Source organism: Trichosporon asahii (assembly GCF_000293215.1).
Source record: "Trichosporon asahii var. asahii CBS 2479 unplaced genomic scaffold scaffold00050, whole genome shotgun sequence".
Taxonomy (NCBI): Eukaryota; Fungi; Basidiomycota; class Tremellomycetes; order Trichosporonales; family Trichosporonaceae; genus Trichosporon; species Trichosporon asahii.
Genome location: NW_014040874.1, coordinates 2999747 through 3016512, shown reverse-complemented (window position 1 = coordinate 3016512; position 16766 = coordinate 2999747). Strand labels below are relative to the sequence as shown.

Below are 16766 nucleotides of genomic sequence, written 5' to 3'. Positions count from 1 at the left end.
CCTGCCAAAGCTGGGGCCCGGAATTCGCCACCTGCGCTACTTCTACTTTCTGACCTTCCTCACGACAAACACTTTGACACTCCTTCACGCAATGCGCAGGCTATCCCCACTACCAGCGCTCGTCGCTGCACTCCTCTTCTTCCCGCTACGCTCATTCGCATCCTTTCCATGGCTTGCTCCGCTCTCCGCGGTCGCAGCTCCCTTGCCCGGCCCGAAGATCCCGGGCAAGTATGTCCGCTTCTCTAACCTCGACCAGTGCCCTGATCTCGCCCCGCATGAACCCAAGAACAGCCGCGACGTGCGGCTCGATAACATTGGCGTCGTCATGGCGCTTGGTGACAGCATCACCGCGGGCTTCCTCGCCACCCCTCCCACGGAGTCGGACTGGCTTGGTGACCAACGTGTGCTTGGTGGACTGGGTATGTTCTCCACGGACCTTCCTTCCCCCAAGAACCGGACACTTTGTCTTGTCCATTTGACTCTCTCACTGATCTTACCAGCTGTGGAGCCGCACTGAGGACCTAGCTGACATCAGTGGACCTCGAAGAGTACCGCGGCGTGTCGTACGCGATTGGCGGCGACCGGGGCAGCGTGACGATCCCCCGTATTCTGCAGCGGTACACGAAACCGCACGGACAGTCGCACGGCAACCACCCACCGCTTGCGTGTCCACATGCGAGCTGCCAGCACCTTCCCGATGACGCCCTGAACGCCGCCGTCTCGGGCGCAGTCTCGCTCAACCTTCCTCAGCAGGCGAATGGTGAGCTTCCTGTACCCGATGTTGAAAGCTGACACGGCAGACTACCTCGTGCCGACGTATCGCAACATGAGCGGGGCCGATAAGCAGGCCTGGGCACTGCTTAACGTCGCTGTTGGGGCTAATGATATTGTGAGATAGCTGAGGGCCGGCAGTTCTGGAAGCTAACGGCAGTGCGCGTTCTGCATGACTTGTACGCTCTGGGTAAACCGCAAGCTGACAGCAGCCAACTCGCCCTTTGGACCGGGTACGCCAGAGGAGTATGCGCGCGGTATTCGGGAAGCGGTTGATTCAGTACGCGCAGCTGTCCGTGAGTTGTCCGAGTCCCATCGAAACTGACATACAGCCAAGCTCATCGTCAACATCGGTATGCAGCTCCCTACATGCCTCCATCGGCCGCGAGCTAATGCCCAGTCGGCGTACTGAAGGTCTCGGACATATATGCCCTCACTAAAGACGATCCATATTGGTAAGTTGCTATCCTCAGTGTAACTGACAACAGTACCCACCTTCCACCTCTACCGCACCTGCCCGTCGAGTGCTCGTGCGCGATGCTTCCTGGCCCCTTCGGCGACTGGACGCGGCGCAAAATGGACGCCCTCACCGCCGAGTACGACCAGGCAGTTCTGCAACTGATAAGGGAGTGGAATGCGAAGCGTGACCCCACCTTTGCTGTTGTATGGTGCGTGTTCGCACTGTTGCTGATGTGCGAGGCATATAGCTGAGAGGATGTGGCGTAGCTGACAACAGGCAACCTGGTTCCGCTGTCGATATTGCGAACTACCCCATCGAGGCGGTCTCGGACGTCGACTGTTTCCATCCCAGCTCCGACGCGCACGGTCGTCTGGCAGCTGGGTTCTGGAACAGATACCACCTCGATCTCGTGGGTGTCATGCCGATGTAACAACCTAACAGCTCAGGAATCGAAAGCCGCCCCCATCACCTGGGACGAGAGCATCAAGGTGCGCTGCCTCGAGGACGGCGACCGGATCAAGATTCCCAATCTGTAGTCCACTCTTCCCATCTGTATCACAGCTCACGACCACCATCTCGCTTCAAGCCCATGTTGTATGTTCATACGAAAATCGCTATGCATATCTACCTTATCCTTACGCCTCCACGACAAACGTGCCGTTTGGGAGCACGCCTCCCTCGTAGCCCGTGTCGACCCATCCATCAGATCCAGTCACGCCCAGGATGTCGAGCACGCTCGGCCCGCGCGCCCAGACGTGGCCGGCAACCTTGCCCGTCTCGGGCCAAGGCTCCGCGACGCCCTTGAGGAGGAGCTCAACGTTGTTCGCCGGCGGGCCGGCGGACGCGATCGGTCCCCCGGGACGGGGCAGGGCGATCTCGCCACCAGGGCTCTGGAGGTCGTAGAAGTGCGTGGCCGTCAGGGGTCCCGAGGCCCACTGCGAGCTCGTGACGCGGATGAGAGGAAGGGAGAATAGCGCAGCGGCGGGCGTGAGGAGCGACTCGGGGACGGGGCCGACGACAATGTTCGCTCGCGCGTCGGCGGCGAGCCCTCCGACAGAGGCGCGCACGCTGCTCCAGACAAGCGTGTTCCAGACACCTTCGCGCGAGACGTGGCCGCCGGACAGGTTGCGGAGCATGTGCCGGCCGGCGAGGGAGGAGAAGGGCGTCTTCGCGTAGGTGTCGTACAGGCCGGCGAGAACTGCAGCCTCCTGCGCGGGCGTACTGACTGTCAGCTACCTCACCGACCAATCAAGCTTGGCGCCTTGGCGCCTACTCACAGAATGAGGATCGTGGGACGAGGACCTGTGCTGGCAGCAAGCGCGATCATGTCGGCAGCAGGGTTCGAGGCGCCCCACACAGGCTCAGGCGAGCCAACGAGCTTGATGCTGGAACCACTAAGAACGGCAGCGAGAGCAATGCCCATGCCGAACGGCGTGTTGAGGCTCTGGCTGCTGGCGATCGTGTCCTTGGGACCAGGGCGCTTCTCGGCGGGAAAGATGGCGAGGAGCGACGCAACGCCGGCCGTCATGTTCTGTTGTTAGCTTCCAGGGTCCGCGCCCCCCAGCTCCTGAGCAAGCAGAAGAGATACTCACAACGTGCATGGCCTTTGCGACATCGGTGCCCGTCTCGTTGTACCTGTAGCTGTGCGTGTCGATGTAGCTGACCTCCTCAGTGTAGTTGGGCACGACCTCTGCAGCAGCCCAGACGTCCTCCCACCACTGAACATTCTTCCTGTCTCCAACACGCGGGGCGGCATTCTTCTGCGGGTCTCCGACAAGCAGGACGGAGCATTCGATCTCGGGCAGACGGTCGAGGGAAGCGACATGCAGAACGACGAGCTTGGGAGCCTGCGGCATGCCCTGGCCCTTGAGGGCGGCGGGGAGCGCACTGGGACGGGGCACAACAACGAGAGGAGTCGAAGGACGAGAAGCGAGAGACAGGAGCAGCAGAGGAAGACCAGTAGCCGTGGACGGGGGGATCAACGCGGCGATCGGCGCGGGAGAGTCCTTCGTCGCCCTCGCAAGGTCAGGGAAGAGCTCACGCAGACCACCCGGCAGCATCGTCGCAGTCTGCGAGAGGCCAGCGCTGTCCAGCTCCGCACCGAGAAGCTGGCGAGACTCGGGCCGACCCTTGTCCTTGGGGATCATGTCCGGGACGGTCTTGGCCTGGCCCGAAGGGCGCAGTTGAAGCTGCGTTGTCAGCTACATCCAGCAGGTAGAAATAGTTCAGCTACATCCAGCAAGTAGAGATAGTTCAGCTACATCCAGCAGGTAGAGTTAGCTCGATAAAGTGGACATACCGGAGCGTTATGGCCAGTCGCCCAAGAGCGGTAGATCGCACTCTCACCCGTCTTGCGAACGGGACCCGGCTCGGCCTGCTTGCCAAGCATGAGAGGGTGAACCAGAGACTGCGGCTTCATGCGCTGCCAGAGCATGAGGGCGAGGAAGATGCCCAGGAGGACGAGGGTCGTGTTGTCGATGTTCATGGTGACGCCCGAAACGTAGAACTAGCCCGAGGCTGAGAAATGGGATCAGCAAGAGTTTGGTTGATGAGGACCAGACAACGGATGGTTGTGGAAGGTCGAGAGATGGAGGTTGCGGTGGTTTACCCGGACAATGGCGGCAACGTCATGTCCGGGGTCACATCGTTCGGTCGTGTGGGAGGAATGCAGCCGCGCACTCAACCGGATGCTCGGCGAATACTCCCGCTAATCGCTCATTACACCGTCCGAAGACCGGAACGTATAAGTACTCCAGCTCCGAAGTCGTCTTCTCCGTATATTGGTTGCCCGAATAGGGCAGTCCACGTGCCCCACTCCCGTTGCCGCTCGCTGATCCTGGCCACCCTGGCGTCGCAGCCTCGTTCGTCGCGTCGCAGCTGGGAGATTGCGGCCAGGTCGAGCTGAAACACACAAGATTAGCGTAATTCTGTTCCTTCCCGAGCCGATCCTCTGGGCTTGCTGTCAACCTGCTTCGAGCCAGCTGGCCAGTCGCATGCGGCGTACGTGTCACATCATCGACCTCTACGTAACTTCCATGACACGTAACTGTCCTCTTGCCATCGCACACTCACCCATCGCACGACAACAATGAGCGTCCCCGTTGAGAAAGTCGAGAAGGTCGAGGTCGTCGAGCCCGTCCAGGTCAAGCAGACCAAGACTAAGGTGAGCTTAGCAGGCCCCGGAAAGCTAACGACAGAAACGCGACGACGGCAAGTCGCTCTTCTCCCGCCTCCTGCCGCTGTTTGTCTTCCTGCCACTGCTGTCCTATTTCCTCACCGGCACGCTGCACTTTGGCCAAGGCCCCGCGATCCAGCACTACGCCAAGAAGGTGTACCGCGCCTCGCCACTCGCACCTGCCAAGAAGGTCTACACCCTCAAGCAGCTTGAGAAGTTCGACGGCAGCGACCCGAAGCTCCCCATCCTTGTTTCCATTGACGGAGAGGTGTACGATGTCACCAAGGGCGGACAGAGGATGTACGGCAAGGGTGCCGCTTACAACATGATGTGAGTGCGAGATGAATTCTGCAGGGCACCTCGTCGAGGTCACCCAAGTGCACCGGCGCTCAATGCCTCCAAGAGATGGCGGGGGCGGAAGAGCTACTTAGCGCGCCGGAGAAGATAGCTGACAGCCAGGGCCGGCCGTGACGCCTCGCGCGCCTTCATCACCGGTTGCTTCGACACGCACCAGACGCACGACCTCCGCGGTATCCCGGCGAGCGAGCTGAAGGTAAGTCCGTATTCGGCCGGCAGCCGCATGTTGGTGGCTGCGACAACAACCTCGTGCGACGTTGTTCCCGCCCGAGAGCGCTCCGCAGAACTGGGTTGGCCCGCTCCAGTGTAGCGGGACTGTCTGCTCTACTCCCGATCGCGGTACCCACAGATAGCTGGTTTGGGAGGATTAAGCTGACACGCAGGCTCTCGACAAGTGGAAGGACTTCATGGCGCAGAAGTACGTGCACGTCGGCCGCGCGCTATTGCCCGAGATCGACCCAGACTCGCCGATTCCGGAGCCGTGCCGCCGCGACGACGCCGCGCACGGCCGCGAGGTTGAGGCGAAGAAGGCCAAGATTGCGGCCCAGGAGCGTGCGAAGCGTGCTGCTGCGGCGCACGCTCACGCCGGCGCTGGTGCCGGCTCCAACGGGGCTAAGAACCCCCACGCCCACTAAGGGCTATGTAGCTGTAGAAGAATACAGGGGATGCGCATGCATGTCTAAGTCTACTTTTATCCGTTCTACACGGCCGAGAGGAGAGAGGTGAGAGATGAGGTGAAGGGAGCTTTACAGCTCGTCCTTGACCTGAACCTCCTCGGTGGTCTGAGCCTGGACCTTGTCGCCTTCGGGCCAGCAGAGCGCCGGACTCGTCGCCTTGAACTTGTACTCGCACTTCTCGGGCTCCGTGACGCTGAGGATTTCGTTCTCCTTGCCACAGCTGAGTTCGACGTTGACGCTACGGAACGGGCCGTTCCAGCACTTGGCGCCATTGCGGTACCTCTGCTTGGAGTAATACTCGAGCGTGCCCTTCTCGGCGCCCTCGGCCCAGCCCTCAAAGTTGCCGAGACTGTTGGAGCTGGAGTCCTTGTTGCTCTTCTGCGTCGCGCGGCCAAAGAAGCACAGCTCGTACGTGTAGTCTCCCGCCACGGTCGAGATGCACGTCCCGTCCAGCTTCTTCCACTCCCCGTCGGGACCGTACTCGCCGTTCGTCAGCTTGTCGAGCGTCTGCTCGGTTGAGGTGATCGAGGATTGCAAGTCGGTGACGGCACGCTGCGCCGTGTTCGAACGCTCACGCGCCTTCGCGACGTGCGCGCCGTCCTCGGCCACTTCGTACTCGCGCTTGCGCAGGATGCCGGCCGAGGTCAGGAAGTCGACGAGCCCGACCCGGATCGCGTCGTAGTACTCGAACAGGCTGTCGGGGATGTACTCCTCGAGCTTGTACACTGGATATGTCAGCTCGGTGCCGTCGAAGCCGGAGCTGGTTCGCAGACTTACGCAAGCTGTCCTCGTCGTCGTCGTCTGAGGAGGTCGCCGTTGTGTCCTTCTGCAGCAGACCCTCGAGGTCCTCGCGCAGCAGGTGGTTCAGCTCCCACTCGCTGATCGCGCCGTCGGGGTTCTTCAGAGCGTACAGCAGCGGCTCGGCCTCGGGCGTCTCGTCATCCTCCTCGGTCTCCGTGATGAAGACACCCTCGACGGGCTCCTCGCCCTCCTCCTGCTTCACCTCCGTCGACTCGGAGGCAGAGTCAGGGATCTGGCCCGTGAGCTCGCGGTATCCCACAACAGCAGCCTTGACGGCCATATCCTGTCCGTTCGGGTTCCAGTTGTTGGACAGCTCGCCCAAGATAGCAAGCACGCTCTCGAGGTCAGAGCGGAGCGACTTGGTCTCCTCCTTGAGCTTGGTGACGGCATCGCGGTGTCGCTCAAGGGATCGGAACAGGGCTGCCGTGTCAGTTATTTTCCCTGATGGTAAACTCACGCGTCGCCTTCTTCTTCTCGAGGTCATCGCGGCTAATGTCCTCGGCGCGCTTGAGAGCCGCCTGGGCCGCGGACAGCTCCGCCTCCTTCTCCGTAAGCTCGGCGCGCTTGCTCTTCAGCTCGTCCTCGAGGCGCTGCCGCTCCTTGCCTGCAAAGTTGACGTAGGTGGAGCGAATCTTGCCGCCCGTCTTGCGCAGCTTGGCCTCCCGCTCTGTCCGCTCGCGGTACTCCTTTGAGACCTCGGCGCAGCGGTTCGGGCACGCTCCAGTCGCCCACTCGTCGCTGCCATCACAGCACTCGGGGTCTGCCGTTAGCTTACCCGTCGATCACTCCAGCTCTAAGTCGCGTCTTGGGCTACTCACCACAGATACCATCGTTCACCCGTCCCGACCTGATACGGCCGGGAATGTGTCCCTCGTTCTTGCAGTAGAACCACGCATTCGGCCGGCCCTCGCAGGCACTCGTGCCCGGCTCGTCCGAGCCATCGGCGCAGTCGCAGTAGTCGTCGTTAACGGCCGAGAAAGGGATCACGCCAGACCCATCGAGACACGCAAACTTGCCATCGGCGCCGGTGTACTTGGAAGCCACTGCGGTTAGTCACGGAGCTCAAGCACCGAGGTCTGAAGGAAGCCCAGGGAGGAGGGAAGACGAAGACGTACGAGCTGGATCAAGGCCGCGGATCTCAGCACCCGCTGAGACCGCCGAGAGAGCGCTCAGCGCACCGAACAGCGCTGCTAACTGCATGGTTTTGGGTGGTAGGTGATGCTGGAGAGCGATATTGTCGTGTCGTCACTACCCCGCGCCACGCTGATCGTTAGGGGTTGCGTGCCTAAGGGGCGGGAAGGTCATTAACGGGATAAGCACGTGGTTGCGCCTATCTGGTCACAGCGGCCTTTAGGCCTGCGAAGATCGGATGGACGCCGAGGTCGCTGCGGCATGCGGGAAAGGACCGATGTGAAGAGCCTCTTGCACGAAGGCGCATAATGCATGGTGTGAAGGGATGAACGGAGGATGGAGCTCACAGAAATTACTGGATGAGCAGTTACTAGTCATTGACCCAGGTAGAAAGACACATAATCCAAAGTCTGCACCGCCGAGGTCTACATAATTGGCTTGACGGCTGCCAGCCAGATCCTAAGCAAATCGTTCATGCCAGCATAACCGCCTTGATGCGATAGAATGGCGATTTCATGGCTCCAACAGAGGATTGCACGGCTTCATGAGAAAGCACGGCCGTTGTGACAAGTACCGAGGACGTCGCCTGGAGCTTGGAAGCTGGGCGTTCTTGGGCCCCGCTCCATGCCAAGGTCCGGTGACGGGGGTGCGATGATCCGCCAGCACTCTACATGTGGTCGTGAGAGTCTGTAGATCGCGGCCCACCCTCACTACGGCTGACCTACGACAACTGAGGTAGCGTAGAGCTCGCTTCTGCGGGCCAGCGCTGTCAATCTGTGGATTATGCATCACGTTAAGCTCGCCAGTGTGTGGAGCCTGTGCGCGCCTGGCTTGTTGACATTTGGACGGTGCGTGGAGGGCTGCGCCTAAAATGTGCGGTGGAGGGATAAAGATAGGCGCAATAGCCGTAAGAGGCCGAGCGAATTCGGAGTATCCCCGCGAAAAGCTCAGCCAAGTGAGCCGGTCGAGCACTGACGGTGCGTTGTCGGCTCGCAGCTCGGTTGGCTGACTTTTTTGGCTTTGGCTGGGCGCCATGCGATATGCTTGTGGAGGGGCATTGGGCGCCGGGCGCTGGGGCGGAGACAGTACGGAGCAGGCCATCGGCGTTCTCACTGGCTGGACGGTGCGGGGCTGGGGCTGAGGGGTGACTCGGGAGAGGAGGACGTGAGGGATCCATGGGGTGGGTCTCCCGGCCGCCTTTCGCTCACAGCTCCCACTACTAGGCTTGGGTTGCGTGGTGTGCATGATGATGCCACGGATCCCACGGAGAAGGACGGGGTTTACATCCAGGGAGCATGGGAGTAGGCTCCAGGTGCGGTCATTGTTCATGACGATCGGTTGCTTGCGGGCACTTTAACCGAGTGTCGCGCGTCTAACTGCCGGACCTATACCGAGCCGAGCACGCGGAAACAGAAATCACACCCCCGCAGCTCCCACTGGCCAATGACCGCCCCCGCGTATCTAACCACCACAGCCCGCCTACTTGAAAGATCGCACCACCACGCTATCTAGTTTGTCTTTTGACTGTATCTCACACCTCAGCTCCAGCAAGAACAGGTTCGGTACACCATGTCCCTTGCTCAGCGCTGGATTGGATCCTCGAGGACGCGGCTCGCCGCCGCCGCCGCCAGGCCCCGCGTCACCGTTCACCGCAACGCTCTTCGCTCCGGCGCCCGCTTCTACGCTTCCGAGGCTGAGGCCGAGGAGGCTTTCAACCCGGATGAGGTCGAGCGCGCCACCGACGAGGTCGACGTCTGTATCGTCGGAGGCGGCCCTGCTGGTCTTAGTGCCGCCATCCGCCTGAAGCAGCTCGACACTGACGACTCGCTCCGTGTTGTCGTTCTGGAGAAGGCCGCTGAGCCCGGTAAGTCTGCCGAGTACCGAGCCGCGACACGGCTCGGGAAAGTGTTCCGGGGGTCCGAAACTGACGAAACCTAGGAAACCACATCATGTCCGGTGCCGTTCTTGAGCCCCGCGCGCTCGACGAGCTCCTCCCCAACTGGAAGGAGGACGGCGCTCCCCTCAACCAGCCCGCTCTCAAGGACACCATGAAGTTCCTCACCCAGAACATGGCCTTCCCCCTCCCTCACCCTCCCCAGATGAACAACGAGGGCAACTACATCGTCTCGCTCTCGCGTGTCGTCGCTTGGCTTGCTGAGCAGGCCGAGGCTCTCGGTGTCGAGGTCTACCCCGGTTTCGCTGGCGCCAAGCCCGTTTACAACGAGGACGGCTCGCTCAAGGGTGTCTGCACCGGTGATGTCGGTCTCGACAAGAACTTCCAGCCCAAGGACTCTTACGAGCCCGGTATGGAGTTCCACGCCAAGGTTACCCTCATCGCGGAGGGTGCCCACGGCTCGCTCTCCAAGGTTCTCCAGAACAAGTACAACCTTCGTGAGGGGAAGGACCCCCAGACTTACGGTCTCGGCATCAAGGAGGTCTGGCGTGTGCGCGACGAGGTCTACGAGCCCGGAAAGGTCATCCACACCATGGGATGGCCCCTCGACTACAAGACCTACGGTGGTTCGTTCCTCTACCACATGGAGGACAACATGGTCACCATGGGTCTCGTCGTCGGTCTCGACTACCCGAACCCGTACCTCTCTCCCTACCAGGAGTTCCAGCGCATGAAGCACCACCCCTTCTTCGCTGAGATCCTCAAGGGCGGTGAGCGTCTCGCCTACGGTGCCCGTGCCCTCAACGAGGGTGGTCTTCAGTCGATCCCCAAGCTCTACTTCCCCGGTGGAGCTCTTATCGGATGCTCGGCCGGTTTCCTCAACGTCCCCAAGATCAAGGGAACCCACAATGCCATGAAGTCTGGTATGGTCGCTGCCGAGGAGATCTACAAGCAGTTCCAGGAGAACCCTGAGGCTGAGCAGATCGACATGTCTGGTTACGAGAAGGAGATGGAGAAGTCGTGGGTCTACGACGAGCTCCGCGAGGTCCGCAACATCCGTCCCTCGTTCCACAACCCCCTCGGTCTCTGGGGAGGCATGGCCTGGTCTGGTCTCGACTCGATGATCCTCAAGGGCAAGGTCCCCTTCACCTTCCACCACCCCAAGGAGGACTCCGCCGCCACTGAGCTTGCTTCGCACCACAAGCCCATCAACTACCCGAAGCCCGACAACGAGCTTTCGTTCGACATTCTGACTTCCGTTTCGCTCACTGGTACCAACCACGCCGAGAACCAGCCTGTGCACCTCCGTCTTCCTCCCGGAAAGGAGGCTCGCCAGCACCACGTTGAGGAGAACGTCTCCAAGTACGCTGGTCTCCTTGGTCGTGTCTGCCCTGCCGCTGTCTACGAGTACCAGGACGCCGAGGGAGCGGAGGAGGACGCCGAGGGCAAGAAGTTCGTCATCAACTCGCAGAACTGCATCCACGTGAGTAACTTTGTTTTTGTTGCGGTTCCCGGTGGATGCGAACCGGGCACCGAGCTTCGGATCGGCTCGAGGCTCGGTATTCGGCAGTCCCTGTTGATTGCCGAGCCGGACCCGCAGTCTTCCGGCCCGTCGCGCGATGACGAAAGCGATCGCTGACATATCCAGTGCAAGACCTGCTCCATCAAGACGCCTACCCAGGACATCACCTGGACCGTTCCCGAGGGCGGTGGTGGTCCCAAGTACAGTGAGTGTCAAGTCGAGTGGCAAAGTCACCCTGCGTCTGCATGGACGAAAATGCCACTACGTCTTCCCTGTAGGAGCCAAGCTGACATCCAGACCTCACCTAAACGCATCATGCATATGATAATGATAGAGACAGCAAGCAGCAGCCATTTAGTATTTCCATCCCCATCCATCGACTAGTATGTTGGTATCAAAACCAGCGGGGGGCAGCGACCAGCCGGCACGCCCCGGCTCGTGCGCATGCCGCCCCCACTGATGTAAAAGCCTTTACTCTGCCTTGTGCTTCAGCAGTGTGCCTGCCCATTGTCCAGTCACTGACCAGACATTGCAACAGACCCACGGACCCACAGTCCAGTCATCTCTTTACCCTTACTTCACTGAACAGCGGCGGAAAGGAAGTTAGGAGGTCAGGAGAAAGGTTCCGCGGCGCCATCACACACCGTGCCTGGGCGTTATCTGATCGGTCATTTCGTCGCGCGAAGAAGGACGTCCGGCTGGGCCCGGTCTTCCCTCTTTCCTATTGTTCTCGAGAATAAGCTTACGGCTCAGGTGCCCGCGAAGCCGTGCAACGACACCGTGAAGCGGCCCGCTACCTCCGCGAACCCGGACTGCCCGGGTCAAGCAAGTGCGCAGCCAAGGGAAACTGCAACATGTGAAGCCCCAGCAAACATTGGCCACTGGCCTTCCCTCGTACTGTTGTTGTCCTCTCCGCCATGCTCCTCCCTCACACTCTGACTCGCTGTCTCTTCGATCGATATTGGACGCCTCCGAACCGTTCTGCGGCGCCTGAGCCCCCTTGCCGGATGACAGGGGTGCCGCAATAGGGGCCATTCGGCTAGTCTCGGATACGAATTGGTTTTCTTCCTGGAAACCGTATAACTGTACCTCAAGCTCTCTAACAGCGAAGATCTGGTGACAGTAAAGAAGAAGCATCGCTCCTGGAGACGCACACTCCCACGCGTCCGCTTGGCTCGGTTGGGCTTTTCTACCAACCTTCAGCCCAGTTGTTCCGGCTTAAGGAGGTTATGCCGTTCGAGCCATGAAGAGGGGTAGGCGTCCGCCGAGGGCGAAGAGGCAGAGACTGTCGTCCGGCTCGCCAGGAAAAGAGAGCAAAAGGCAACTCTGGGCAGGACTCGAAGCCCAACCCACACTCGTGGTCGTGGGGCCTTTAGGGGCCGCGGAGTGGTGGTGGCCCCGGTGGCTTCACTCCCTTAGCTTTTGCGGGTCGCCAATGGATGTGGCGGAGCTCTGGGAGGGGACGAGGATGGACGAGGCATGTGCGCCGCCAGGCACCTGCCACTCACCTTTCCCACCGGACGATGCCGCAGAGGGATTGGGACCTGCATTTACGGGATGCGCTGTGAGCGCAGCGTAGCCGAGTGCCATTGCCACCTCTGCCACTTCCTAGGCCCGGACGATGGTGGCTTGGCCCAGCCGTCCAGTCACTGGCCAGGTTAAGTCCGTCGTTAACACTTCTCCCGGTTTTCTAACTCACCGGACCAGCTGGTTGAGGAACCTGTCGATTCGGCCGTGTCTCTTCCCTAGCCTGCGGAATGCGGCGGCACCCTATGCTGACCCAAACTGACCTTCGGCTGGCATCACCCTCACATGACGAACAGTGTGGGGGTATTACGAGGCTCGTGACTGACTGCTGATAACGGCGGCGAGACCCGAGTGGTTGACATTGCTCCACGGATGGTCATGGGCAGAGTGGCGACGGCAGCCGCAGTGCCAACAGGGCCGGGCGGCGTTCGCGACCCGCTCTCTCATCCTCACTTCCTTCCCCCCTCTGTTTGGTTCTGCCAGACAGCTAACACCAGTCAGTTTCCGTGTCTTGGTCAGCCGACAAACGCCAGGCACAAACATCTCGCGAGCAGAGCGTACCGAGGCGTTTCGCAGCTGCGCCAGCTACAGCGGCGACGTGCCCGCCCACGGCCTTGTCTCAGAGCACCGCTAACAAACCCAGTGCGCGTATGGCGCTGCTGTGTGACCTTCAGAAGCAATCGCAATCACCCCGCTCTGTCCGCTCAGCCTCTATCTCGTGCTCGAGCACTGTGCCGTGGTGAGCCGTTGCGCCCCGCGCTACCCCGCGTCTCCCCACTTGCCCCCACTCCTCTCACGTCAACTGCACAGCCAGCACGAGCTATCGCACCGGTATCATGCACGCCCGAGGAGGCCTCACAATAGCGAGCCCCAAGTATCGGTCCCGCATGGCGTCAGTCTTGCGAAACAGGCGCCGGCGCCCGCACGCTCCATCAGCGGCAATCATGGCTGTTCAATGGGAAATGGAATATGGAATGCTATCGCGCGGAATGCGGAGTTGCGCGATGTCATGTCGGCTGTCTCAGAAGGTACCCAGTGACCTTTCGTCGCCGTCATTGTGCCGTCGTAGTCCTGGAATACTACTGGGCTCACCTTGTGCACCCTATGGTAGCGGAACCACTGTAGTGGGACGCTGAGGGGCAGGGACTGCGGAGATACTGTGCGCCGCATGCTGTTGGGAACGGGTGGAATCTGATAGGTCTCGAAACAGAGCACGCCTTAGTGTCACTGTAGTCGCTATCGCGGTTCTCGAAGGGGTGGGGAACATTCCGTTTCGGCGTCCTGGCGAAGCACGGCAGCGCAGAGGCGCCAACAGGCCTGCAACGCCCGGAGAGGCGTCGCGTTGCGCGTCGAGAGCCCGAGCGCTGATGAACTCGGACCTGGGACCTGACATCGAGTCGCTAAGGCTATCGCCTGTGTCTTCTCCTATCATTCGACTCATCCGCTCAAGTTACTTACCACGGCAACTGCGCAGAGACATCACTAATGAAACGCCGAGGTGCACTGCAGGAACGGCCAGGCACAGGGACGAGCTGGATATACGACGAGGGGCCACTCACATCGACAGGATCTGATGGAATGAGGATCAGTGCGCACACGCGCATGTCAGTGCTGACCCTCAGCGGTATGCCCCGCACAGGACGTCTTGCCAGCCAACCACCACCGGCACACTCGGCAGGTGACCAGGGCACGGCGGAATGCCAGGGCAGACGCAGCGCAGACGAGCTCCGCATGGTCACTCCGGCCACAACAGGCAACAAGATCAGGACGCAGCCCCTGGTGAGAATGCAGCCTAAACCTCTGAAAGGCACAGAAAAGGGTAAAAGGACAGGAAATGCGACCCGGAAAAGCACGAGCCTGACCGCGGCTCTCCAAGGCTCTGGCCATGACGCCTTTCGCTCACTACACTATGCTCTGCACTCGGGGACTGCTACGGCTCTGACCACGTAGCGTCGCGGGCTTTCTCTCGCGGCTCACCTGTTAGATCTCTCCTCCGAGCGCAGCGCAGCCCTCGTATCATTCACCCCATGCCAAGCAGCCCCGTTGCCACTGCCGCTGTCAGCTGCCAGCCCATTGTCATATAAGCTGGCTGGGCGTATGTTTTCCCCGTTCGTTCCAGACTGTTGCCACAGGTCCACTTTGAGATCTCGAGAGATAACTGTCAGCCTTGTTTGGACCCATATCCCATATCCGTCAGCGAGACGATCGCAGACCCCGAATCCGGACCCAGGTCAATCGCAGTTAACCGCACACACACCGCCGCACGCCGCACGCCAAGTGGCCTCAAACGCCCGGTCCGGCCCAGACCTGCCAGCCTTGGTTGTCCGCCGCCCAGACAATCTAGACAACCCAAAGGCCCAGCGGCCGTCCAGCCGCCGGACCATCGGACAACCACTAGTCGCACCCAGCCGACCATTCCGCCTGGCCCACTACCCCGGCGCCTGCAACGGTCCACCTGCCACACCAGCTTTCTCTGGGCATCCTCTCCGACAGGTATCTGTCACGCCGCGACGCAAACGCCCATCCGCGTGCGCGTGATCCGCAAATCGCGCAAACAGCAAGCCCGAGTAAAACCTCCCTTCGCGCCTCTCCGTCCGGAGTCCCCTGATATCGCTTTTGGTTCTTCGAGGCGTGCGCCCGTCAGCGCCGCCCCACGCCTTATTGCGCCTTTCAGCGCCTTCACGAGCTTCCTCCCGTTCTCGGCCCGCCGTATAGAACGCCGCTTAGAAGTATCGCGCGTATCCAGCACCCCTCTCTCACGCCTCGACGGCCCTCATCGCGTCACACGCACACTGGAGGCTAGCGGCAGCTCACACCGGCTGAGACCAGGCCTAAGGCGATCACACACTTGAACCCGGTTCGGCTCAGAAGAACCACAATCTCGACAAGAGAAGAGATCGAGAGAACAATAGCCACCAGCAAAGTCTGGTCTCCTTCGGCGCCGTTTCATAATGTCTTAGACATTTCGAATCGACACCAGACCCAGGATATCTCTCATCTCTTCGGAAACACAACCACGCGCTATCTTCCCAGTCAGCGTTCACGCACTCGTGCTCACCCTGCGGCCTCGTCCGTCCGCTCGTCCAACTGACCATCAGGCAGTCAGCTGCTCAAGACCGCCGAGGCAGGCTGGTGAGGGTGCCTGGCGTTTCAGCAGCTGACAATAGAGAGTGCTCTCAATCAACTCCAATCTGTTTTCTCGCCACGCTGGCCAGTCCTTGTCCATCCCCGCCGTTCCAGTGATCGAGTGATCCCGCATCAGACCGGTTGCATTCCGCACACCATCGAACCGGGTCGAGAACAAAGTCGTAAAGCGCGTGGTGGTTATAATCGCTCACGCACTGTTTTGTGGACGGCATCCCCTCCTCTCTAGCATTCCAAGTCCCGCATCACCTCTCATCACTAGCCATCAATAGGCATCACCTCTCATCACTAGCCATCAATAGGCATCACGGCTCATCAGTCTTCATATCTTCGATCACTACCCTTCAGTGATCATCATTGCTCACCTTCGTCTTCGCTATCATTGTTTGTCACGAGTATTGTCACTCCTGATCGTTCCAAACGACCCAGTAAACTAGGAAATCTCCGTGCTGTCATCGCCTGGCATCGCCCTCATCGAACATCAGCAACACTTTCCATCAGCGACTATCAGTGATCGTCACTGCCCTTGGCCCATCAGTTCCCATCAGTCGACATCACGGACATCGCGTTCCTCGCCACCTCCTTTCTTCGACGTTCTCCTCGGTTTCCATGACAACCATGGCGCACGAGTACTACCCCTACTACACGCCCATGCCGGTGCACCTCTCTCCCGCGCCGATGCCAGTGCCCGTTTCTGCGCCGATAAGTGTACCGGCCTATCCCTCGCCATATGTCTACGCGTATCCCGCCCCCGCATCACCGTATGCAGGCTCTCCGCAAAGTGCACACTCGGCCCCTTCCGTGCACTCGGTCCCTTCCTCCTACTCCTCGCAGTCTTCCCATTCCTCGCTATCTAGTCACTCGGCTCTGAACCCGATAACACCTCCCTACTCACCTTACTCTCCTCCTTCACCTTACGCCGATGTTCCGTTCCCGCACTGTCACTCGCCCGAGAGTTACCACAAGTACGCTGCACAGCTTCACTACGCCTCCCTGACCGAGCTCGAAGCCTGCATCGAGGCGCAGGATATCGGTCGATCCCTCGACTGTCTTGACAAGTAAGTCTTCTTCCATCCGCCCCATACCCTCCGGGCCGCCTCGAGAATCTTCGGGTGCTCCAGCCATCCGGAAACTTCATCCTTTGTTTCGCCCGAGAATACTGCCACAATCCACAAGCATGTGGCACTTCGCCCACCGCACGCGGTGTTTGCTTGCGTGTACATTCCGCACAAACGTCAGCAATAGCAGCAGGCGCTGTTGTTGTCGCGATATTGCGTTCCAGGATGAGACATGATGAGCCTGTCTGA

At 60.3% G+C, this 16766-nt stretch overlaps 8 protein-coding genes across 8 annotated transcripts; 5 read left to right on the top strand and 3 right to left on the bottom strand.

The window, feature by feature from the left end:
- Nucleotides 1-91: 91 nt before the first annotated feature.
- On the top strand, nucleotides 92-1183 carry A1Q1_02343 (uncharacterized protein; the record flags this gene model as incomplete). Its single annotated transcript, XM_014325288.1, has 5 exons — nucleotides 92-419; nucleotides 536-760; nucleotides 801-889; nucleotides 974-1051; nucleotides 1109-1183. The coding sequence occupies 5 exons, from the start codon at nucleotides 92-94 to the stop codon at nucleotides 1181-1183; spliced, it is 795 nt and encodes a 264-aa protein (XP_014180763.1).
- A 164-nt stretch (nucleotides 1184-1347) lies between these two features.
- Nucleotides 1348-1767, top strand: A1Q1_02342 (uncharacterized protein; the record flags this gene model as incomplete). The annotated part of the gene is made up of 3 exons (XM_014325287.1): nucleotides 1348-1439; nucleotides 1508-1640; nucleotides 1678-1767. 3 exons carry the CDS (start codon nucleotides 1348-1350, stop codon nucleotides 1765-1767), a joined length of 315 nt encoding a protein of 104 aa, XP_014180762.1.
- Nucleotides 1768-1866: 99 nt separating this feature from the next.
- On the bottom strand, nucleotides 1867-3716 carry A1Q1_02341 (uncharacterized protein; the record flags this gene model as incomplete). The annotated part of the gene is made up of 4 exons (XM_014325286.1): nucleotides 1867-2452; nucleotides 2509-2762; nucleotides 2824-3432; nucleotides 3531-3716. 4 exons carry the CDS (start codon nucleotides 3714-3716, stop codon nucleotides 1867-1869), a joined length of 1635 nt encoding a protein of 544 aa, XP_014180761.1.
- A 603-nt stretch (nucleotides 3717-4319) lies between these two features.
- On the top strand, nucleotides 4320-5398 carry A1Q1_02340 (sterol metabolism-related protein; the record flags this gene model as incomplete). The annotated part of the gene is made up of 4 exons (XM_014325285.1): nucleotides 4320-4394; nucleotides 4447-4736; nucleotides 4866-4959; nucleotides 5147-5398. 4 exons carry the CDS (start codon nucleotides 4320-4322, stop codon nucleotides 5396-5398), a joined length of 711 nt encoding a protein of 236 aa, XP_014180760.1.
- A 111-nt stretch (nucleotides 5399-5509) lies between these two features.
- On the bottom strand, nucleotides 5510-7441 carry A1Q1_02339 (endoplasmic reticulum protein; the record flags this gene model as incomplete). Its single annotated transcript, XM_014325284.1, has 5 exons — nucleotides 5510-6165; nucleotides 6218-6661; nucleotides 6699-7001; nucleotides 7060-7284; nucleotides 7357-7441. The coding sequence occupies 5 exons, from the start codon at nucleotides 7439-7441 to the stop codon at nucleotides 5510-5512; spliced, it is 1713 nt and encodes a 570-aa protein (XP_014180759.1).
- A 473-nt stretch (nucleotides 7442-7914) lies between these two features.
- Nucleotides 7915-8701, bottom strand: A1Q1_02338 (uncharacterized protein; the record flags this gene model as incomplete). The annotated part of the gene is made up of 2 exons (XM_014325283.1): nucleotides 7915-8039; nucleotides 8098-8701. The coding sequence occupies 2 exons, from the start codon at nucleotides 8699-8701 to the stop codon at nucleotides 7915-7917; spliced, it is 729 nt and encodes a 242-aa protein (XP_014180758.1).
- Nucleotides 8702-8941: 240 nt separating this feature from the next.
- A1Q1_02337 (oxidoreductase) lies at nucleotides 8942-10905 on the top strand (the record flags this gene model as incomplete). The annotated part of the gene is made up of 2 exons (XM_014325282.1): nucleotides 8942-9236; nucleotides 9311-10905. 2 exons carry the CDS (start codon nucleotides 8942-8944, stop codon nucleotides 10903-10905), a joined length of 1890 nt encoding a protein of 629 aa, XP_014180757.1.
- Nucleotides 10906-16077: 5172 nt separating this feature from the next.
- Nucleotides 16078-16521, top strand: A1Q1_02336 (uncharacterized protein; the record flags this gene model as incomplete). Its single annotated transcript, XM_014325281.1, has 1 exon — nucleotides 16078-16521. One exon carries the CDS (start codon nucleotides 16078-16080, stop codon nucleotides 16519-16521), a length of 444 nt encoding a protein of 147 aa, XP_014180756.1.
- Between the last annotated feature and the right edge of the window lie 245 nt (nucleotides 16522-16766).